We start from the raw sequence: 25,089 nt of genomic DNA, 5'->3' as shown, positions 1-25,089 counted from the left end.
ATAAATTTTGAAAGAAGCTATTAAAAGGTATTTTGTCTAGTACTAACCACAATAGTTGTTCATGGTATCATTTAAAAAACACAATTTTTACTATTTTAAAACTTTTTGCTGGATTTGGCTAACTTAAAATTTGGATTTATTAGAAAATTATCCAAAGAATCTTGTCACCTTTAATTAATAGCAAATTAAAAATCTCTCAGACTGAGAGCACCCTCATGATGAAAAACCTGTTTGCCATATATTCATAGTCAAGTCCTCAGTTACAAGGTGGAAGAGTCAGTGATAATAGATTAATGCTTTAGATTGAATTATTGGCATGAATTACTAGATCTTGGTGAATCTTTTAAAATAATGTATGTAAAATAATGCTTTCAAAGAAAAAAGTTAATATTCATTTTTATACCTAAGAATCCAAGAATTACTTTGATTTACCTGGGTTTTTGATCTTAAAACTAGGCTGTAATTGTAAGTAAAGGAGATTACTTGGATATGCATGAGCTGAGTAATTAATATTGCAAAGAATATCTTTCTAGTTAAAAATTACTTCTATCAATAAAGCTTTAATAATGAATTCTCTCTTTTCTTTACATTTCACGCTTTTCTGCATGATGCACAGGGCATATACTATGCATGGCACCTGCTTCAAATATTGGTAGGTTTTGTACAAAAATTCTCAACTTTTTCTAATCTGAAAAACGTTTTTCAGTCGTGACTGTGAAAGAGATGAGTGACTGAATGATGTGGTTGGGCATTTTCTGAGTATTTAAGGTTTAATATGGTACTGTTTGGCATCTTTATGGAACCCTAATAGTCCTGCACTCTCAAGGCCTACCTGGTTGCCACTGTGATCAAATAATGACCCTGCCATTATCCTATTTTCACCCTAAAAATTATAGCTGAACTATCTTGAAACATTTTTTTATCTGGCCAGAATGTACAATTTTGTTCTTAACTTTACATCTGTTACTAAAAAAATTATGAAATAGTTTAAATATACAATTTACAAAGTACAAAAAATTCTTCCAAAAGAAGCTATCCATAAGATCTAAATTATTAAATACTCAGATTAGTGAATTTTATAATGTTCTAGGATGAAGCACATGTGCATGGAAAGTAGGCACAATAGAATAAATTTCAGAATAACCTTTTGTGGGTTTGTGACTTTTAAACAGTTACATCAAATCCTTTAATTAATCACCAATACAATATGGTAGCCATCTCAAAACTATTTTGTAAATTACTAATACATAAGGAGACAAGAAAATGACTTGTTTCTCTGTCTGGACTTCTTGAGACATTCACAGTTCCTATAGTCCCCCTGAGCACTAGGAACAGAACTGGAGAAAATAGCTTCATTTGATACAAGGAGAAATTATTCCACCTCACCTCACCATTTCATATCAATCCAGTTTCTTTCATTGTTTTCGAGCATTTGCAATAGTTTGACCTATGTGTCATTGGTCAACCAGAGTAGATGCAAAGCCTCAAAAATACAAAGAGTTTTATTGAGAAAAAAACGAAAGGTCAAAATGACAGCCACACAGTAGTAACACTCACTGGCTATGGAGGTAAGGCTTCTTGTTATTGAAGGATTGGCTGTTACTATAAGAATGAAAAACATTTCCATTGATACTAAAAACAGACTTTTGTAAGTTTGTGAAATGTGTCTCTACCTTCACATTTTGTGACTCTGATCCCTTCTCCTTTCCCCTAAGAACTCTGTGTTGGAATGCAAACTGCATGCTTCAGTAGTGCTGCTTCCTGTATAGTTGCTATACTCCCAAAGGGAAAACAAGAGTATTTGTGAAATTGACACACTGTACATAAAGAATACCTATAAGTAATGGACAACTAGAGATAAGCATAGGAATCATTACAGAGTTTTTGTTAATCACCATTTGAGGTACAACTGTAGTTTCTATGCCATTGAGTATGTTGATTTTTCTCTCTCTAGGCCATTCATTTCCTCTGTAGACTTTCAGAAAATCAGAATTCAATGAATGTAATGTAAACTATACTACATGAATGCTGTCCATTCACCCACAAACTCCTTGGTTTGCTTCCCAAAATAAGATAGCAATGAGAAAAACACCCAAAATCTTTTAAAATATGGTACAAAATAGAAAAGGCAAAGAAAAAACATCCTGAAAGAGATGTTGCAGCTGCTAACCATTGTGGCTGTAATATTTAATCTGAAGACAAGATTTTGTCAGATATTTTCTATGAAGTATCTCGTGTGTTTATTTGATAAATAGGCTGTTTCAAGGGGTTTGACCCCCAAATAGCTAAAACAGCCCTGAGGAAAAAGAATAAAGCTGGAAGTATCACACTACCTGACTTTAAATTATGATAAAGAGCCACATAATCAAAACAGCATGGTATTAGCAGAAAAACAGACATACAGACCAATGGAACAGAAGTGGGAGCCCAGAAATAAAGTCACATATATATGGACAAATAATCTTTGACAAAGGAGCCACAAACACACAATGGAGGAAAGAAAGCCTCTTCAATATGTGGATAGCCACATGCAAAAGAATGAAACTTGACTACAGTTTGTCCTCCTGCATAAAAATTAATTGAAAATGGATGAAAGACCTAAATATAAGATCTGAAACAATAAATTACACAGAAGAACACATAGGTACTAAAATCATGGACCTTGGTCATAGAGGTGTATTTAAAGAGCTGCACATGTAGGTCCTTATATACTTCATATCTGTTTTCCTACCATATACCCACCAATTGAGCTACCATATTTTTATGTAGATCATGTGAGAATACATATACCTGTCCCTTTGAACCTGAAAATCTACACAGCAGTCATGTCTATAAGTTAGTAAACTCAAACATCAACTCATAGTTCCCTACTCCCATTTTGTATGTGCAACCCAGTTACTTGTCTGCTTAACTAGCTATTCATTCAGAGTAAATAGCCCTTTATAATGGCAGTGTGAGAGATACACCTGATCTCTCCCTTTGAAATTTTAAAAAATTGAACAACTATAACACAGCAAAGGAAACCCAGCCAGCTTGCAGGCACACCTGAAAGATCCATAGACCAAATGAACTAGCTGCTCATTAAGATAGCCTTGGTAAAATCAGATTTTACTATATGCAGCCATTGAAATCTCATATGGAAATTTGTCTTTTTAATTTAAATAAGATGTAATTCTACTCAAAAACTAAATGTTGAGAATAATTTTGTTTTTTTTTTTAATGTAAACTATAATTGGTTTTCCTTTTTCTCTTTTGAAAATTTTTCCCATTTCCTGCTGTGTTACTTTTCAATGGCTGTGATTGCATGTTGCACTTTGGTGTATCCATCATGATGGTGTCACATGGCTTGTTGCTGTGATGTCTACTATGCCCCATTTCATCGTTTATGTCATGGTTGCATAAATGCTCATCATCCCATGTGTTGCTTCCATGGTTTCCTACTGCAAGTGCCCATGATGCATGGTGTTACACCTACCACTGTGTCTGCAGCAACAGCACCTGCCACCAGCATTCCCTTCGCTGCAGCAGCTACAGGCAATCAGGTTTGGTGATTATTTCACATAGATAATTACAGTGTGGTGATAAGACACAGTATATGCTTTATGGATTGGTGAGGGACATTGCTCTATATTCTTATGTGTTTCCTAAGAAATCACTACATTTAGAATTTTTATTTTTATGTTTATTCTAGAGCAGTGACTTTAACCTGTGTGCCATGGCACATTGATGTGTCACAAGAATCTTTAAAACATGCAATACATGATTATTTAGTTTGAGGCACTGATTTCTTTTCCCTTAGATTGTCAAATTAAAAAATGACAACAGCTAAAACAACAGTAGCCATCTGGTGTTAATGAATCAAATTTGTATCTATTTTTCTTGTTATATCAGCAAAAAATATATTTTGGCATGCTACAGAATTTTAATAATTAGTTTATAAATGCCATGAGATGAAAAAAGGTTGAAAATACCTGTTCTAGAGTGATGTATTTGCTTTCCTACTTATCCTGAGATGAATCAGCAAAGTTTTCTCATTTTCAATCAGTTACCAGATGATTTTCTTGATATACTATATGTATATGATATATGTACATGATATATATACTATATATATATATATATATATATATATATATATATATATATATATATATATATATATGATTGTTGCTATCACACCAATCCTTAAATATATATACTGTTTCTTAAACACTTCCTCATTGGTCAAGAGGTGAATTTGTTTTATTTTACTACTATTTTTTATTATTGTGTTTAAACTTTCACTTAGTACAATCATCACCTTTACTTTGAGATCTACTGGGAAAAAAGCAAGTAAATGCATTTCTTTCCAAGGCACAGATATCCCTATAATTACCAAATAATTATGTTAGAAATTTCTTCTCATACTGACATTAAGTGTGCTTGTGATGTTTTGATTTTCATTTACTTTAGGTATTTACAAGCAGAGTCACAAGACAAATTACAAATTTGGGGGGAGTCTTGAAACTGTAAGGAATACATACAATAATTATTGTGCAATATTATGACTGTTTTGTCTTATTAAAGTGGTAACCATGCTTAAAACTGAGAGTTCCACTTCTGTTTCAATTACTTACAAGTATGATAACCCTATAGCACACTAAGCATTAATTAATTGGGGAAACAAATTACATTCTAGTCCATGCTTTGAAAAATTAAATATTAGTGGATACAATTAATATGTCTAAATTTTCCTGTAAATTGATTATGGTATTGATTACCATATCTAAACAGTGAACAAAATAAACAAAATTCTCTCAAGAAAATATTTTAATCTAAAATCTTTTTTACTGCTATAGATACCCCCATTATCAATAGATGAACTGAATAGCAGCATGTTTGTTTCACAGATGTAGAAGGTACCAGTAGAACAGTAAGTTTCTTTAAGTATTAATGTAAGTAATATTTATAGGTTATATCTTTACATAATTATATTAGCTAAAGCTTTAGTAAATACTTTAACTAATAGATATTCCTTAAAACTTAGAGCTTGATTTAAAGCATTCTTAAATTTCCAAATTGCAATATAGAAAGAAAATATGCAATTTTTATATGAAAATGACAGTCATTTCATATGAGACTGTATTTTCTCGATAAGCTTAAAAATTCTGAAATGTTTTCCTGTTATTAAAGGGGTATGATTTGTCAACCAAAGACAGAGATCACATTTCAATTTTAATTATTTAACCTTTTCTAGGTTCTTTTTAAAAAAAAATTAAGTAAAATAATTTTGTTACAATTTGACTGAGATTGTTATCTTAAAGACAGTAGGTAATATGCTTCTCCTATGTCATTATAGAAACTAGTGGCCCTGGCCGGTTTGCTTGGTGGTACAGCATTGGCCCGGCATGTGGATGTCTTGAGTTCAATCTCCTCAGTGTCTGGTCCAGAGCCTGTAATAGTGCACACTTAATTTGATTAATCCGAGTAATCATTCACTTGGAGCATGTGACTTTTAAAGCCACTTAAAACTCCTAGGTATCTTAATTAATTATTTATAAGGATTCATTAAATAAGTTTATCAGTTATGTATTGCATATATTAGTCACTGAAAGCTTGAAGTTCCCACAACCAGAGAGTGTCATTTAGTTGAAGGAGATGACAGTCCTATTCTCTTGATGGGCTAGTTCTCCAGAACCTGGCTGGCATTTTTTTCCTGCTGAGGACAAACAGGCCCAAAACACTGTTTTGGACAGAACCTGTACCTACCTGACTGTGCATTAGATAAACAGGCTCCTTCAATTATAAGAAATGTTTTAAAAACCTACCTTTGAGTACACAGAATAACTCAAATAGCTGTAAAATATGATAGTTTTCAAGGGTATCATTTTGGGAGAGTGGCAACTTGGGAATAGCACCAAACATGAGACTGTAAGTTTTGCAAACACTTCCCTGATTCTCATGGGCTGCTTCAGATTAAAGTAATCAAACTAACTTTCTAACAAAACATGTTCGGGAATAGTGATTCTTTTTTTTTTCTCTATTAGAAAATGTAGAGGTATTTGGGTATTTGGCACACCGTAATTACTTTAATAACATATGTGGAAAATTTCTCCAACTCCAAAGTTCAAAAACTGTAATCTTATAAAATACTATAGAATACCTAGTAGCTTAGCCTCCAATACATTTAGATAAAATGTATAAATTTTTAAAATATTTTCATGTTTCAAATGTTTGGAATTAAACGTGTTTTTTTTTTAATTTTTCAATTACATTTCACATTCAATATTAGTTTATATTAGTTTCAGGTGTAAAGATGTTTTGTCAATATACTTGTTGAAGGAAGTGAATAGATGGGTAGTTGTAAAATAGTTTTGTCATTAGATGATGCATTAAACAATTGAGTGAGTCTTTGTAAACTTAGGGAAATTCTTAGGGCAGTTCTGCATATCAGCACTCAGTGAAAACCATACATTATCATGGTACATGACTTTTTCGAGACCATTTCCAACAGCCCCATTTTTACAGATGTTGAATATGAAATTCAGAGTGGGGAATATCTTGGCATACTTCACCTAAAGAACTGGACAAGAGCCAAGTATCCCGACTCCTGCTTCAATAACCCTTAATATTTATTACTCTTTTTTTTTTCTTTTCAGTTGAAATTCTGAACAACAGTTATGAAGTATCAGAATCTCTCTGTGAGAATCTCCGTATGGCCTTTCCTTATATATTCTTGTATGTCCTCTTCTACGAACACACCAATAAGCATGGTGCAGTCAATATAATAAGTAAAAAACAAAAATACCAACCAACAAATCAAATAAAAACTAAAGCATTAAACAATCAATGGAGATGTTAAAACAAAATATGAATAGAAAACTACCATCTATGTTATTTGGATTATTAGGTAGAACACTACTATAAAACTTTGTAATTTGTCACACTATTTTTTGTGATTTTCTAATAACTATAGTATTATGCTGAATGAATCTCCACAGTGGATTTTTGGCTTACTGTTCATTTTTGGTGGTAAATATTCATCTGTTTGAAGTATTACCTTACTGTTTTCTTTGTCCAGTAACTTATTGGTTTGATTTAAAATGTAAAAATTATATCCAAATATCATTTTACCCATTTCTGTATTGTACTGTATTGTGATATATTGTGTTATGTTAGGTTTTTACATACTACAGGGTTTTCCAGTAATGTGTGGTCTTTGGTTTCAACTAAAATAGTACTAATGAGAAATAGAAATATGTGTGCTTAAAAATGTGAAAGCTTAATATTAATATACTCTCTCTGTTTAGAATATTTCTGTAAATTCCTCGAGGCAGATATGTTAAAGACCTCTCTTTTGAGCCTTCACAAAACCTAAATCCATAAACATGCATGTGAATAATTTATGCCTGTAGATTTGACCCTGCATAATATAATTACATTAGTATATTATGTGAGAGATATAACCACTTGCAAAAAGAAAAACCCAATAACTTCTTAAAACATTAACTCCTAATTTCATTCCTTAAATAATTTAAAAACTAGAATTTACTTTTAAATGAATTTCCCAATGTTTATACTAAAAATATGTAAAGTATCCATTAAATTTTTGTGGCACAAGGATCATATCTCCTAGTTTGAGTGCCTAAAACAGTAATGTGTCATCCTCAGCTGAAAAAAATTGGTTCTTGGAGGCTTAAAGGTATGTTAACTACAGGTTATAAATTAACCCGGGAGATGGGTACATGGGAATATTTTTTACAATATTGGAGGAAAGCCTGTAAAAACCATTGCAATGTAACCTTTTACACAAGAGCCATTTTTGAATTAAAATGGCTCATGCTCTTTAGACTACTCTGAATAATAAGTAAGATGCAATCTAGCAAAAGTCAATCAGAGTGAAAGAGAATTTGTTTCAAGTGAGGTCTTTCTTCTGTAATAAAGTCTTTTTTTATTGATCACAGTTGGAGCCTGGGTATAAGTTTGGAGAAATTGCAGGAGGAGAACAGGAAGGCATTTAAAATTATTCTTTGATTTATTTAAAAGTTCTAGAAAGGATGTCCTCTGTAGGCTTTAGTTCCAGATCAGCTGAATTTTCAGTTTTGTTAAACACTTCAGTGAGAGAGCAAGCACCTGTGATATATGTCCAGTGTTGCCTCCCACAGCTTTATTAACAACAGAGTCTGTCTTATCATAACCAGTGTTGATTTAGATGCATTTGTTTTTATATATACATATTTTAAATTATAACATTAAGGTTTTAAGATCTTTTTGATGAGACAGAGTAGCTGCACACCACAGAGCTGAGCCGAATTCACATTGCTAATTCTCACGGAATAATTTTATCACCAAGTAAAATAGTAATTAATTTCCTCCACTTCATTCAATTATTAAATTCACTATTATTATACAGTGGTGAAACCATATAATATTTTGTATCACTTAGATTTAATATTTTGTACTAAATATATATTCTCTCACTGGTAAGTATGAAACCATCAAATTTGACCTGTATAACAGATTTGTTTTCCCCTTCATGAAAATGAGAAACAAAGAGAAAATCTGATGTAGGATACCTTAAGCAGACTAGTAGTGTTTGAAAACCAGATCAGTGGAGTTGGTAAAACCGTCTCACAGTTGATGAAACTGAGGCCCAGGGCATGTGACTTGCACAAGATTACCTACCTAGTTGGAGATATTTGGACCCAGAAATACCTTTTGGTTCTCAATTGCTCCTCTGTTTCACATTGTTTGTACTTCAGGACATTTGAGACTCCATACAAAAGCAGATTATTTTGGCTCAGTATACAAAAGAGTAAAATTAGCTCTTTAATAGTTGATACCCAGATGATATTAATTATTAACCCAAATCATGATCATCAGTGATTTCCAAATGATCTTGCTTGTATGGAGCCATTGACATATGTTTACAAAATATTGCCTGTAGTTAAACAAGAGGTGCCCTGACTTTTAAGTATTGATTCTTTGAACCAGTAAATTTGTCTTTCCTCCAATTTTAACATTGTTAGAGATGAAAGGAGAGTATACTTTTATGAAGTTACTTGTCTTTACAGCTGAGTTTTGTATGTCCTTTCTGGGTGGATCAGGACAGATCTGATCACAAAATTCCAGGAAGCAAGCATCTGAGCTAGACTGGATATATTCCTAAAATGATAGAGATGTTTCCAGGGAAAATAACCTTTTATTGTGTGTTTGATACTTTGATGCAACATACTGTCTCATTTCATTTTTTAAACTTCTGATGAAGATGTACATAGATAGCAACCTTAGAGTACAACTGTTTTCATGTTGCTTTAAGCACTGGAAGACATTACTAATGACTTATTTTTTTTTTATAATGAGTTATTTTTAGTAAGAAGTTAGGTGAGGAATATTCAAGATAGTTGAATTTTGGGTGCCACTATTTTTTATGTTGTTGGCATTTTAAAAATTGCTTTATAAATGAATTTAAAGAAAGAAAAGTCAAAGCACTAAATTTTTGATGCAGATGCAAAAGAATTTTGACTAAAATGCAATTTTAAGATAGCATTCTTAGTTGTGCAATGACTTGTTGAACTTATCTTAATTCAAGAAAAGAAGAGTCATTAGACTATAAATTCTCTGATAAAAAGAGAAGTCACAAAACTAATCAGTGACTCTAAACAATAATTTACTGAATTAATTGTATATATAAAATTCTAATCACTTGTGATTCCTCATTAACATTTTATATGCTTTGTAATTTGCAAGGGCCTCTATTTTTACTTATCCAAAAATTTCTTGTTTATTTCTCTCAGCCTTTTCCAAAAATATGCCAGAGTGCTGAAACTTGAACAAAATATGTCATTCACAGAGAAAATAATCTAAAAATTATTTTAAGAGGATTTTAATAATGTCAATTTTTTAAAAGCACCATGATCATAAGTATTGTTTAAATAAAGATTAAGACTAAATCAAAGTTAAGTAGATTCATAAAATTGCTATTTAAATAAAGTATTTGCTTTTGCACTTGGAGCATGATTTTATAACCAGCTATTGCATTTCATTTCACTCGTCTAAATTAGTTTTTAATTTGTAGTTGATCGTGATGTGAAAAGCTACCTTCTCCCTACTCCATCATGCTCCTTCATTTGTTTATGAACATTTTTTAAAGTACTTTGATCTTGCCAAAAATATTGTCCTACACCACTAGGCTGTGTTCACTAATTGGAAACCTCACCAGCTCTCCAGTTTGGGAAAAATAAGTGCCTCCTCACTACCATCAACAGGAAATGAATAAAATTAACCGTTACAACTTGAATCTGTTTTTAATGGTAACACCAGTAAGCATAGTAATGTCTGAATAAGGACAACATTGGCATTAAAATATATTAAAGAATATGTGAGAAAGCCTTGTGCTACTTGGAATGTTATTTGTTTCTTTTTCTACTCCTTTGGAGAGATAAATGAGGATGTTCTTAGGTAAAATGCAACCACAAGGTTTCCAAGCTATTTTGGTATGTAAGGGTATGCTTTTATTCACAGAATGATTAGAAACTGGAATCCTCTTTTATTTTTTTCCATATCTTATACATTTTAAACATATTGAAAAAAAATAAGGAAATATAGTTTCCCAGTTTTGTTGGATAGATTTAGAAAGGTAGTGGTGTAATTTTAATTTACCAGTGCTTGTTAAAGGCAGTAGAATAAATAAAATGTAAAAGGGTATAACTTTTTTTTGCAAATTTAGTTGATAATCTAATCAAACTGTAAATATAATGACAAATTAAGGTTCTTAGCATCAACTCAGTAATTGGTGCCATGTTTTCATTTTTCTTGTTAGTTTATAAGGTTTTGATTTTATTACTTTTTATATCTCTAAGTAACTAATGAATATACTTTTGAAGGAGAGTTAGAGAAAGTTTAAGATTTTACTAAATGTATTTAACCTGCTTAGATAGATTTTAAACTGACACTGAAGCATGACAAGATACAGAGTATCATCTATAACTATTCTTTACAGTTCACAGTTTAAGAACAAAATTAATGTTATATACAAATAATTTTAACTAATTAAATTTAGTTTTTTTTCTTTAGCAACAAAACCACAACGTGGCTACCTTGAGACACCTTCTTTTGGTGAAAATTTTACTTGTAAACTATACATGGTTTTTGACAGTATGGACATGTAGAAGATCCATCTCAAATCTCAGAAAACCTATATGATTGATATTCTTTTTATCTCAAATTCCCATGTGAAAGCTGAATTTGTGTCCCTATGTGACTTTTTCATCAAAATATTGATGAGACATGGATTCTAGAATCAGGCTTTATAACTTATAGAATTTGTTGTGTGGATAAGGTTATTCCATAGTATTTAGATTTCAAAACACAATTATTGCATTTCTGATGTATTATCTGACCTTTTCTCATAATTTCATTTATTCAAAATCATTTAAGTGGTATACACATAGCTGCAAACATAATCTTTTCTAGAATTACATACTTAAACAAATTTATCCAAATGAGGATTAATGAATGGTGAAAGCATATTATAAAATTAGTTCATTTGTGAAACCATGCATAAATGTACTGTGGAATGACCCCTTAACAGTGTTTAAGAGACATATGCTGCAGTTAACTGACTGTCTCAGTTAGGGTGTGAATGTGTGAGACACAACTCTTTTGCACTTATGTACATAGTTCATAAAAACAATCCTTGGAGCTTTTTTTAATATAAGAAATCTGTGAGAGTAGTGGGAAAGTTAGTAAGAAAGAGTTATTTCTAAGGCTTTGAGAGAGATTTTTTTTTTTCTTTTTTGCTATAAGACTTAACTAAAGCATGATGTTGCTTTGCTGTTCTAATTTGCTACAGCTGACCAAAAATGTAGACTGGTAAGAGGCAACAGCTCAACTTCAGCTAGCAGCACTGAACAAGAGTAAAACTACTTAATCTTTTAGTAAGACCACTAGCAGAGATTGTTTGTTTTTAAAATGAATCCTCACTGTAAAAACACACACACACACACACACACACACACACATGCATACAAACAAACACACACACACACACAGCAGTTTTCTAGCTTAAGATTTTTTTCCAATCATTGCAAGTAGTGAAATACCTTGTAAATTCTAAAATGGATATTCCAATTATGATTAAATTAGATTGACTCTTTCACAGAAAATTATTAATTGATATGTCAGTTACATAAATTAGTATCTATTTAAGTGGTAATCAAATTACTAATGTTTACCACTATTTCACCTTTAAGATCCAGAACCCAAAACCAAATTGGCATCATTGAAAGATTTAATTTAACAGTTAAGTATGGCCAGCATGGAACATTTCATTCCATTCAACAAAGGAAATAATGCTCCTGGCAGAACTTTATAAATGCTTTATTTGCCTTATACCTGTTCAGTGAAAGCCCTTTCCTTTCCTTTCCTTTCCTTTCCTTTCCTTTCCTTTCCTTTCCTTTCCTTTCCTTTCCTTTCCTTTCCTTTCCTTTCCTTTCCTTTCCTTTCCTTTCCTTTCCTTTCCTTTCCTTTCCTTTCCTTTCCTTTCCTTTCCTTTCCTTTCCTTTCCTTTCCTTTCCTTTCCTTTCCTTTCCTTTCCTTTCCTTTCCTTTCCTTTCCTTTCCTTTCCTTTCCTTTCCTTTCCTTTCCTTTCCTTTCCTTTCTTTTCCCTTTCCTTTCCTTTCCTTTCCTTTCCTTTCCTTTCTTTCCTTTCCTTTCCTTTCCTTTCCTTTCCTTTCCTTTCTTTTCCTTCCCTTCCCTTCCCTTCCCTTCCCTTCCCTTCCCTCCTCTCCTCTCCTCTCCTCTCCTCTCCTTTCCTTTCCTTTCCTTTCCTTTCCTTTCCTTTCCTTTCCTTTCCTTTCCTTTCCTTTCCTTTCCTTTCCTTTCTTTTCCTTCCCTTCCCTTCCCTTCCCTTCCCTTCCCTCCCCTCCCCTCCCCTCCTCTCCTCTCCTCTCCTCTCCTCTCCTCTCCTCTCCTCTCCTCTCCTCTCCTCTCCTCTCCTCTCCTCTCCTTTTTTCGTTGGAAACTGTTATCCAACTTAACCATTACCAGGTTAGAAAGTACTTCATTGTGCTACATCAGCCTTCTACTGTTTTAAGTAAACAGAAGAGAATCAGTCAAAATCTTTTATACATAGGAGCAGGAAAAGAATATTTTGATCAGGCTGTCTTTGATCCGCCAATTTCAATTCCCACATCCACCTACAGATAACCATTTAATTCTTTTGTTGCGTCCAAGCAATCAGATCTAGAAAAGGTTGAGGTTAGAAAGGTTTAAGGACAGATCAGCACAGGTACTTTGAGTCCTTCACATCTTTGGATTTGTTGTCCTAGCCCTGGAGAAAGAGCCTATCCTGGGGTTGAGGGAATTATTAGTATTGTTATCCATTCTCACAGTTCTCACTTATAGAGACAGCAAAATAAGCCAAAGGTAGAAAACAATTTCAGCCTTACAGTTGTCCAGAAGCTCAGGGCCAGTTAGTTAGCAATTTCTTTTTTTCTCTTCAGCCCATATCACTTAGAGTTAACTGTACAACTAACAGCTGGACCATTTGACCAGCATTTTCATTGATATGAAATGTAAGCATTAACTTATTCTGATTGAAGATCTCCAATTTAACCTTATAACCAATACATTTCCTTGAATGTTTTGCCACAAGAATATATTTTCATGAGGTCAATAGAAATATAATAAGATTTTAAGTCAGGAAAAATCATCTGTAAAACAGTAGGAATGGACCTAGAAGTATCACAAAAGATATGGCGTGCTATGCCTGCTGATAGCCACTGGCTCACACTCTTTGGAAATTAAACACAGTGACTGTGTTTATATAAGTAAAATTAGAGAATGAAGTAAACAAAATGTGAATAATCTGAGACCAAAAGAGGACCTCTGTTAGTAAGACTAGAAAAAGATTTAGCTAATTTATACAGTATCTAACCTCTCTAATTGTCTTTGCCTGGAAGAGAACTACCCATTTAATACTTTGAAACAAGATTATTTCAGAGAAATGTTATCTTTAAGTAGAATCCATCCTCAATTATAGTGCTATACCTAAAAGAAAAAAAAAGTATCACTATAAAGTAAGTTATAGCTATTTGCAGACATTGCAAAATCCTCACTGGTCATCTTCTACATCATATTACTTAAAAAAAATGTCTCTATAAGAGGATCTAAAAATAACCAAATTTTTAGCAGTGCTCTTTTTTCCAAAGCACACAACCTAAATACTTATGTCATAGAACTGCATAGTTTCAGAGATTTATCTCTATATACAGATGCTGTTTGTTAACGATGAAAACCAAATTATTGTGTTGCTGTCTTTTGTGTTTAGCAGTTGAGAGAATTATATAACTATCGTATTGTTGAATTCTGGGATTGCTCTTTTCAAAATAAATTCCCTTTCATTGTTTTTGTCCCTGCTTTAATTATTTGAAAATGAACCATTTGTTATATCTACTAATTACAATAATTTAAATTAAGAAATTTTTAAAAGATATTCTTAAATGTACTCATTTTTAAGGGCTACTCTTGCATTTATAGAACAATTCAGTATAATGTAGAAAATGTAAACATGTATTTTGCATAAAAATGTCAATTTTAAAATGCCTATAAATAAGAAAATTTCTACCTATGTACAACAATTATTGTTTTTGACCATAATATTTCAAATATATAAATTTTCTGTAATATTTTGACTCCAAAATGCAATAGCTCATTCCCTTAACTGCTGCCAATAGGGCAGATACTTTGATTTGATTTTTATGTTTTCTTCCAAGTTTTATTGCTGTACTGCTTGTTTGTGTTTAAAAGCATGCATTATGCAACTCATTTTACTGTGCTATTTCTATGTTTATTTTCTGGTCTTTTAATAAAATGTTAAATTTCTTGGTTATGTCTTTTTTATGAATCCATATTCATGCATTAGTTCACTTTAAATCTGTTCATATTCTAGAATATTAATCCTAATACTTAGTAATTCTAATATAAAATTTAACTCTGTAATTTGGTTCAATGTTATATTTCATACTTAAAATGAATTTATTTCCAAATATGTCTTCAATATTTTGAATTACATGGATAATACATCCATTGTGTTAAATGCATTATTTCTATGATAGTGAAGTTACTAACAGAAGACACACTTATATTTTAGTAAAAGAATTAAAAATTTTGAGTAATGCTTACTGATTTTTTTGAAATTCAGAAACTTCAGAAATTGATGCATACTCTAAGATATATTATTAGAAGTTTATATTTTCTAGTCATTTTTTTTTACCCTGAATCTTAATGTAATATGAAACCAATGCCGTTCATTTTATTCTATTCAAGATGGGCATCAATGGTTTCATAACAATGGAATGCAAAGATTTTTCTATTAAAATATTTTCTCTCACTTAAAATTGATTCTGTCCAACAAATGACACAGGAATAATAGGATAAACATTTTTGTTATTTAAGAAAGTGAAATGTAACTTGGCAATATTTTATTGAGTCAGATTTCTAAATAGTTAAAAACACCAATTATTAACTTTTCATTGGCCACAGTTCAGTAGTGAGGCTAATAGAAAACTATGGTGGTGGCCTGACCTGTGGTGGCCCAGTGGATAAAGTGTCGACCTAGAAACACTGAGGTCACCAGTTCAAAACCCTGGGCTTGCCTGGTCAAGGCACATATGGGAGTTGATGCTTCCTGCTCCTCCTTTCTGTCTGTCTGTCTGCCTGTCTGTCTGTCTCTCTCTCTCTTCTCTCTAAAATGAATAAATAAATAAATAAAAAGAAAACTGTGGTGAAGAGGTTTTAGATGAGACGTTGTGACAAAATAGAGTATTATTGTTCACATGTCTGTATCACTGATAAATGGCAGGGAGAATGTTGGTTCCCTGTCCAATATTAGCTGAATTATACAGAGCCACTAGCTCCCTTCCCCCCTGTGCTTTATTGTTTCTAAGTGTGGTTCTCATTATGGTATTTTTTGATAAGCCAAGTTTGAGCCCTTTGATGAGTTGTTGTGGGTGTTTCTGTAAGTCTGTGATAATCCCAGGACTAAAACCAATTCTACTTTTTTTTAATTTTTTTTTATTTATTCATTTTTAGAGAGGAGAGAGACAGAGAGGGAGAGAGAGGAGAGAGAGACAGAGAGAGAGAAGGGGGGAGGAGCTGGAAGCATCAATTCCCATATGTGCCTTGACCAGCAAGCCCAGGGTTTCGAACCGGTGACCTCAGCATTTCCAGGTCGACACATTATCCACTGCGCCACCACAGGTCAGGCCAAAACCAATTCTATAAAAAGACATTTACAAGGAGGATGGCCTCTTCAAAATTCACTTTATGCTTTTCTCTTTGAAAGTGATTAATGATAGGTAAGAATTCAGGGCAGGCATTCCTGATCATCATGAAAATTGAGTTCTTACTGATCATAAGAAAATCGACCCACTGGCAAAACCGGATATAAACCGAGTTTGCCTTGAAATATTTGACCTCTTTTACCTAAATTCTTCTAAACCCCTTTTTTTTTACTCCTCATGATGGCTTCTGGCCCTTTAGAAGCTCCATAGTAGCAAGTTACCAAGCCTATTTTCCCATGTAGATCTGGGCTTTTCTCCTTCAGAGCTTCCCCATTGAGCATCTCAGGATATGGAGAATAGCTCATAGCTGCAATCTAAGAGATAACTCATGTTACATTGTTAAAGATTGGAAGTGCCTAATGTTAGCTCCCCCCTCCAAGGAGTGTTTTAATTTTAAAAAGCATGACTCTCCAGTGGTCAAATATCAGATGATCATATATGTACATGAGAGAGATATGTTTTACTGAAACAAACCATTGGCGTTTGAGTTCCTATAGATCAGGGGTTGGGAAACTTTTTGGCTGAGAAAGCCATGAACACCACATATTTAAAAATGTAATTCCATAAGAACCATACAACGACCCATGTACATTACACATTATCCAATAAAAATTTGGTGTTGTCCCGGAGGACAGCTTTGATTGGCTCCAGCCACCCGCAACCATAAACATGAGTGGTAGGAAATGAATGGATTGTAATACATAAGAATGTTTTATATTTTTACATTATTTTTTTATTAAAGATTTGTCTGCGAGCCAGATGCAGCCATCAAAAGAGCCACATCTGGCTCGTGAGCCGTAGGTTCCCAACCCCTGCTATAGATGATTCGTATAGTCATTTACCTCCTCAAGAAGTCCAGGAATGAAGACTCGCCATTTTGTTATTGTCAGGATAATTCTGATACAATAATGAATCTAAAATAGTGATACCCTAAAATTCCACAGGCTACAGCAATCTAATGCCTGTACTTGCATTATACTACTTCACAGAAGGACACAATCTGATTTTTCACTTGACTCTTTCTGTAATAGAAATACTCATTTAACTTATTCCTGCCAGGTTTTCCTCTCAGTGCCTAGTCTTACACTTCTCATTTAAGCAGGAAGACAGTGAGAGTCTGGAGAATAAAAGCCAAGAGCCCCAATGATAGAAATGGAAGCTACCAAGAAATAAGGGTTAGGTTTGTCAGAGGAACAATAGGTCTGATTTCTGTCTTACCAATGGATGCCAAAAGCAAAGGCACAATATTTTGAAATAGATGCAGAAATTAGTATAATAAAAAAGTTCTGGTCAGTATACTCTAGTATTTTGTGTTGTGCATGAAAACTGAGTGCAGTGCAGAAGCAGGCAGGGCACCTGGGCAAAGCACAATAGATAAAAGAAAAATCCTAGGTTTTCCTAATGAAGGAGAGGTAGGTTTCTCCTCTTAAGTGACTCAGTGCATTGCATGCATTTACAAGTGCAGAGAAAGAGATTGGTGAAAAATCAGAGTAACAGTGAATGATTAAGCAGCATGTGATAGAAACAACACCTTTTAAAGTATACGAACTGTTCATTAACAACTGGACTTTAGAGAACACAGAAGAAATATGAGGAGTCACTGCCATCAGCATACCTTTTAGAGACATTATAATTACAGACAATAATGGTCAACCCACTGAGGATCAGTGTAGGTCTCAAGAAGAGAATGGGAAAGAATAGTATCAGGAATAAGACTTTGCTTTAGCCATCATGACCTGAATAGTTGAAGAATAGTTGAATGATTCTTTGCTGAGAAAATGGAAAGGTAAGTACAATTTTTAAATGTAAAGTGGTTATTGATGTGCTTTTATTAACTATTTTATAAATGTATGTGTAGTTCATTCAAAGTGTTTTGGTTTTTCTCTATTTCTATTCCAAAAGCCCAATGTAAATGAAATCTATGGGTTATTATCCTTTGAACACCTAAATCCACATGAATCCTAGAAATGGATGGTCACAATTTGGGGCTCCAAGTAGAAACTGCTAATAAATGAGGCATTTGTGTTAATAGTCATGCCTCAGCTTGGATTGTGTACAAGACCTCACTGAATATTACATAAGTGTTTACCATAAACTGAGCATCAGTCAATGGTAAAGAGAGACCAATTTAATAAGCAATTTCTTTCTCCTGATGGACACCAACAGAGATATTCTAGATCATGAAGATGCCTGCAACCTCAAGTGTTATGAGGATGAGATTGTGGGGCCACTCAAACCATTCATAAAAGGAGCCAAAAACCGTCACACATTCAGCTACACCTGCTGTTTTTGTCCTCTACTCTACGTCCGGGAAAAATGTAGGTAGAGTAAAAATAAAAATGTACTGATCGAGATATTGTTAGGGGACTCCAAGAAAGGTTATCCATCCTGACCAGTGGATAGAGCATTAACCTGGGACTCTGAAGGCTCAGGTTGGAAATCCTGAGATCGTCGTCTTGAGCATGGGTTCATCTGGCTTAAGCACGGGCTCACCAGCTTGAGCACAGAGTCACTGGCTTGAGCATGGAATCATAGACATGACACCATGGTTGCTGGCTTGAGCCCAAAGGTCACTGGCTTGAACCCAAGGGTGCTGGTTTGTACAAGGGATCACTGGCTCAGCTGGAGTCACTTGGTCAAAGTACATGTGAGAAAGCAATCAATGAACAAGTAACAGTGCCACAACTACAAGTTGATGCTTCTCATCTCTCTCCCTTCTCATCTGTCTGTCCCTGTTGGCCCTTTTCTTTCTCTCTCAAAAGGAAGGAAGGAAGGAAGGAAGGAAGGAAGGAAGGAAGGAAGGAAGGAAGGAAGGAAGGAAGGAAGGAAGGAAGGAAGGAAGGAAGGAGAAAGAAAGAAAGAAAGAAAGAAAGAAAGAAAGAAAGAAAGAAAGAAAGAAAGAAAGAAAGAAAGAAAGAAAGAAAGAAAGAAAGAAAGAAAGAAAGAAAGAAAGAAAGATCATGAATTATTATTCTGTCCAGATTCAGTGCTATGCCATTCAACCCATACTCCACACTACTAGTTGAGTCATCTAAGATAAAAAATTGGTTACTTTCCTGACTAAAAGTTTTTCATGGCTCTTCATGTCCTATAGAATAAAGCCAACATTCTAACATGGAACTCTTCCTTACTTTGACCTTAAACTTGCCTTCTTGTTTCATCTTCTGTACCATAAGCACTCAAGACAAACAAAAGCACTGTTGAGGAAATATAATTAAAAATGAGATCTTCCATTATGTAGTTTTTCAGGAAACCATACTGCTTTCCACAGTGGCTGCACCAATTCATATTCCCACCCACAGTTAATGAGGATTCCCTTTTTTTGACAATCTCACAAAAATTTGTTGTTTGCCACTTTATTGATGATAACCATTCTGACTGGTGTGAGGTGATATCTCATTATGGTTTTAATTTGCTTTTCTCTGATGATTAGTGCTGTTGAGCACCTTTTCATGTTTATTGGCCATCTGTATGTCTTCTTCGGACAAGTATCTATTCAGGTCCTTTCCCATTTTGTTTCTATTTCTTCTTCTTTTCTTTTTCTTAATCTCTTTTCTTTCTTTCTTTCTTTCTTTCTTTCTTTCTTTCTTTCTTTCTTTTTTTTTCTTTTCTTTTCTTTCTTTTTTTTTTTTTTTGAGAGAGAGAGAGGGAGAAGAAGCAACTTGTTTTACCTAGTTGTGCCATTGATTGTTTTTCATATGTCTCAGACTTGGGCTCAAACTGGTGACCTCAGAATTCAAGCCATTGCCCTAAGAATTGAGTTGGCACCCTCTGGGTTGAGCCCTGACAGGAGATTGGTCCTGTTACCCTGGGTTTAAACTTATGTTCTTGGTGCTCCAGTGCAATACTCTATCCACTGTGCCATTTCTTAATTGGATTGTTATTTTGGTGTTGAGTTTTAAAAGTTCATTGTAAATTTTAGATTTTAATTTTTTTAGAGACAGAGCAAGAGTCAGAGAGAGGGATAGATAGGGACAGACAGACATGAATGCAGAGAGATGAGAAGAATCAATCATCAGTTTTTCGTGTGGCACTTTAGTTGTTCATTGATTGCTTTCTCATATGTGCCTTGACTGTGGGGCTAGAGCAGACCTTGGATCCAAGCTGGTGAGCTTTGCTCAAACCAGATGAGCCCATGCTCAAGCTTTGGGAGATGGGTATGCAACATAAGTGAATGACAAGATAACCTGGACTTGATATCTTTGACTATATGTATCCTGATTTATTGATGTTGCCTCATTTAAAAAAATTAAATTATTAAATAAATAAATAAATAAAAAGGATTTCAAAACCTGTAAAAAAAAAAAAAAAAAGAAATACAACCCAATTAATCAACAAGAGAAATACCCAGAAAAAGAACAAAATGAAATGGAAGTTACTAAACTACCAGACACAGAGTTTAAAATAATGATCTTTAGGATGTTCAGGGAGCTTAGAGCAACAATGGATGGTCAAAATAAGCACCGAAATAAAGAGATAGTAAATATGAAAAAGGACATTGAAATTATAAAAAAGGACCAATCAGAAAAGACAATATCAGGAATGAAGATTGTACTAGAAGGAATCAACAGTGGGCTGGATGAAGCAGAGGATCAAATCAGTGATTTAGAGGACAAGATAAATGTAAGTACAGAAGCAGAGCAGCAAAAAGAAAAGCGGCTCAAGAAGACTGAGGAAACTCTGCAACAACATGAAGAGAAAAAACATAGTTATCATAACAGTTCCTGAAGGAGAAGAGAATGAATAAGGGATAGAGAGCCTGTTTGAGGACATCATAGCTAAATTTTTCTTAAGTTGATAAAGAAAAAAGTCACAAAAGTTCAAGAAGCACAGAGACTCCCATTAAAGAGAAACCCAAGGAGGCCTACACCAAGACACATCATAATTAAAATGCCAAAGTTAAGAGACAAAGAAAGAATACTAAAAGCTGCAGGAGAAAAGCAGTTAATTACCTACAGAAAAGCCCCCATAAGAATGATATTTGACTTTTCCACAGAAACACCTGAGGCCAGAAAGGATTGGCAAGAAATATTCAAAGTGATTGAAAACAAGAACCTACAACCAAGACTTTTATTTCCCGAAGTTAGAAGCAGGGAGACAGTCAGACAGACTCCCACATATGCCTGAATGGGATCCACCCAGCATGCTCATGAGGTAGCGAAGCTCTGCCCATCTGGGGCATCTCTCTGTTGCAGCCGGACCCATTCTAGCATCTGCAGCAGAGGCCATGGAGCCGTCTTCAGCACCCAGGTCAACTTTGCTTCAATGGAGCCTTGGTTGCGGGAGGGGAAGAGAGAGATAGAGAGGAAGGAGAGGGGTAAGGGTGGAGAAGAAGGGCACTTCTCCTGTGTGCCCTAACCAGAAATCAAACCCGGGACTTCCACACGCCAGGCCAATGCTCTTCCGATGAGCCAACCGGCCAGGGCTTACAACCAAGACTTCTTTATTCAGCAGAGTTATCATTTAAAATTGAAGGAGAAATAAAAAGCTTCCCAGACAAAAAAAAAAAAAAAGACTCAAGGAATTCATTACAACAAAACCAGTACTAGAGGAAATGTTAAGGATACTGCTATAAAAAGAGCAAAGGAAAAATATTTAGTAAAAAAGAATTGTAGGATTAATAAATAGCAATAAATAAGTACATGTCAATAATAACCTTAAATGTAAATGGAATAAATGATTGAATCAAAAGACATAGGATAGCTGCAGCATGGATAAGAAAACAAGACCCGTGTATATGCTGTCTACAAGAGAACTATCTCAAAACAAAAGACATATAGACTGAAAGTGAAGAATTGAAAAAAAAAAGTATTGGATGCAAATGGAAATGAAATATAAAAGCTGGGGTAGCAACACTTATATCTGACAAAGTAACCTTTGAAACAAAGGCTATAATAAGGGATAAAATAGTTCACTACATAATGATAAAGGGAGCAATCCAACAGTAATATATAACCACTCTAAATATTTATACACCTAAAATAGGAGCACCTAAATATATAAAGCAGATTTTGATTGACATAAAAGGTAAGATAGAAAGCAATGCCATAATAGTAGACGATTTTAATACCTCACTAACATCAATGGATAGATCCTCCCGACAGAAAATTAAAAAAAAAAAAGAAAGAAACAGCAGCCTTAAATGATGCTCTGTATGGCCCTGGCTGATTGGCTCAGTGGTAGAGAATTGGCCCAGTGTGTCAAAGTCCTGGGTTCAATTTATGCCCGAGGCACACAGGAGAAGCGCTCATCTGCTTCTCAACCCTCCCCCTTTTACTTTCTCTCTATCCCTCTCTTTCCCTCCCAAAGCCAAGGCTCCATTGGAGCAAAGTTGGCCCGGGCACTGAGCATGGGCTCCATGACCTCCACCTCAGGTGCTAAAATGGCTTCGGTTGCAATAAAGCAATGGCCCAGATAGTCAGAGTATGGCACCCTACTGGATATGCAGGGTGGATCCCAGTCAGGCGAATGTGGGTGTCTGTCTCTCTGCCTCCCTGTTTCTCACTTCAGAAAAAAAAATATTACACACTAGATCAATTGGATTTAATTGATATCTTCAGAACCTTTCACCCCAAAGCAGCAGAATATTCATCCTTTTCAAGTGCTCATGGTACATTTCCTAGGATAGACCACAAGTTAGGACACAAAATAAGTCTCAATAAATTTAAGAAGATTTAAATCATATCAAGCATCTTCTCTGATCACAGTGAAGGAAACTAGAAATCAACTACAATAGAAAAACTGAAAAACATTCAAACACTTGGAGGCTAAACAGCATGTTATTAAATAAGAAATGGGTTAATGATAAGATCAAGGAAGAAATCAAAAACTTCCTAGAAACGAGTGATAATGAGCATACAACAACTCAAAATTTATGGGACACAGCAAAAGCAGTCCTGAGAGGGAAGTTCATAGCATTACAGGAATACCTTAAGAAGCAAATAATAATAATAATAATAATAATAATAATAATAATAAATCAAACAACCCTGCACTTTTAAAAAAACTAGGAAAAAAACCCAGCAAATTAATCCCAAAGGAAATATGAGTAAAAAAATAATAAATATCAGGGAGGAATAATGTATAGAGCAGTGTTTCCCAAACTTTTTTGTGCCATGCCCCACCTTAACCTTTCTAAAATTTTTATGTCCCTCCCCTATGTAACATATATAATTTTTAACATTAAAAAATTGATTTGTTCACTTAATAAACATAAATGATAGGTTCTAGGAAGAAATCACTATGAAATTGTTAACAAAACACAGTAAGTAAAATTTCAAAACATATAATAAAAAACAGAAATTTAAATTCCAAATAATTTTAATACAGATTTTTCTATATTAATTTATTATTTTAATTTAGTGTGATCCTTGCACTTGATGCTTGCTGCACAGAGATTTTTTATATTAGGTTCCAATTTGGTTAGCTTTAGTCTCAAGTCTCCACGTTGTGTTATATCCAGCCAATTTCTTTTTTTTTTTTTTACCAGTAAATCATTTACAGGACTAAATCCACATTCAGCTAAAAATGAAGATGGAAATGGTAGCAATAGTTCTCTTGCACATTTGATTGAATTTGAGTATTTGATTTCTGTTCCTCACAAAGCCATGCCATCACTCCTTTGATATTAAATAAAGCTTTAACTGACTCATCATTTTGCAATTCTGTGAGTTCTTCTTGATACTGCATATTTGATATATCAGACAAATCCACTAACATTGGCTGCATCATCCATGTTGGGAAATCAATTTGTTTTAAATCAGAAAATCTTTCTTTTAAATCAGCCGATAGAATATTCAAATGATTGACAATAACAAGTAAAGCGGTATCAGTTACTTCACATCTTTGGAGCCAATGAAACTGTTTAAAGTTTTTGTTGTTAATATGTTTCTGACATAACTCAATATTGGTAATGAAACCAAATATCTTTGCTTTTGCATCGACAAGAGTTTTATTTGTTCCTTGAAGTTGCTTATTTAATATATTTAGTTTTTCAAAGATATCGGCTAAATAACTCACAAATGCTTTACCATCTATTGTTAACAGATACTTCATTTCAGGTTTGTTGCTTAAAAAATCACTAAGAGTATCAAACAGTTCCATAAATCTTTTCGAACAGTTTCCTTTAGATAGCCATCTTACTTCAGTATGAAGTAAAAGTCTCACATGGTCTTCATTTTGTTCTTCACAAAGTAGCTTGAAAAGACGCTCACATTTGGCACTAGCCTTAATAGCATTAACACACTTTATTACTGTATGTAATACTTCATTCAGAACAGGCGAGATGTTTTTAGCTACCAAGTGTTCCCTATGAATAACACAATGCACAAGAATCATTTCTGGATTCACATCTTTCATTGATTTTAAGCAGCCATTTTTCTTGCCCATCATATTGGGAGCACCATCTGCAGCACAAGATGTTATATTTTTCATTGGTATATCATTGACATCTAAGTAGTTTTTTAGCTTATTATATATATCTTTGGAGGTAGTGGTGCTTTCTAATCTTTTACAGAACAACATTTCTTCAGCAAAATGTCCTTTATCAATATATCTTACGTAAGTTATCAATACTGCCTCACTGTCTCTCAAAGTTGATTCATCCATTTGCAAGGAGAATTTTCTTGTTTTCAGCTTTTCAATAAGTAGTTTTTCAATATCCTCACTCATTTCGTCTATTCTTCTGCTAACAGAATTGTTACTGAGTGGCATAGCTTTTACATCTTTGTCATCTTTTTCAAGAACTGTTTTAAGAAATGCTGAT

At 33.8% G+C, this 25,089-nt stretch overlaps 1 protein-coding gene across 6 annotated transcripts in view; it reads left to right on the top strand.

Moving 5' to 3' along the window:
* Window positions 1-12,461, top strand: part of MBNL3 (muscleblind like splicing regulator 3) — a 96,710-nt gene extending 84,249 nt beyond the window's left edge. For 4 of the 6 annotated variants that reach the window (XM_066356477.1, XM_066356478.1, XM_066356475.1 and 1 more), the window contains one exon: window positions 6,639-12,461. In XM_066356477.1, the coding sequence (XP_066212574.1) occupies window positions 6,639-6,841 (203 nt within the window). In that variant the 3' untranslated portion in view covers window positions 6,842-12,461. Of the gene's footprint in view, window positions 1-616; window positions 653-3,447; window positions 3,543-4,838; window positions 4,913-6,638 lie in introns of all 6 variants that reach the window. The other 2 variants (XM_066356474.1, XM_066356476.1) reach the window with 1 other exon arrangement.
* The last annotated feature ends 12,628 nt before the right edge of the window (window positions 12,462-25,089 follow it).

The sequence above is a fragment of the Saccopteryx leptura genome, chromosome X, assembly GCF_036850995.1.
Source record: "Saccopteryx leptura isolate mSacLep1 chromosome X, mSacLep1_pri_phased_curated, whole genome shotgun sequence".
In the NCBI taxonomy this organism is placed as follows: domain Eukaryota; kingdom Metazoa; phylum Chordata; class Mammalia; order Chiroptera; family Emballonuridae; genus Saccopteryx; species Saccopteryx leptura.
This window is presented reverse-complemented; position numbering and strand designations above follow the sequence as displayed.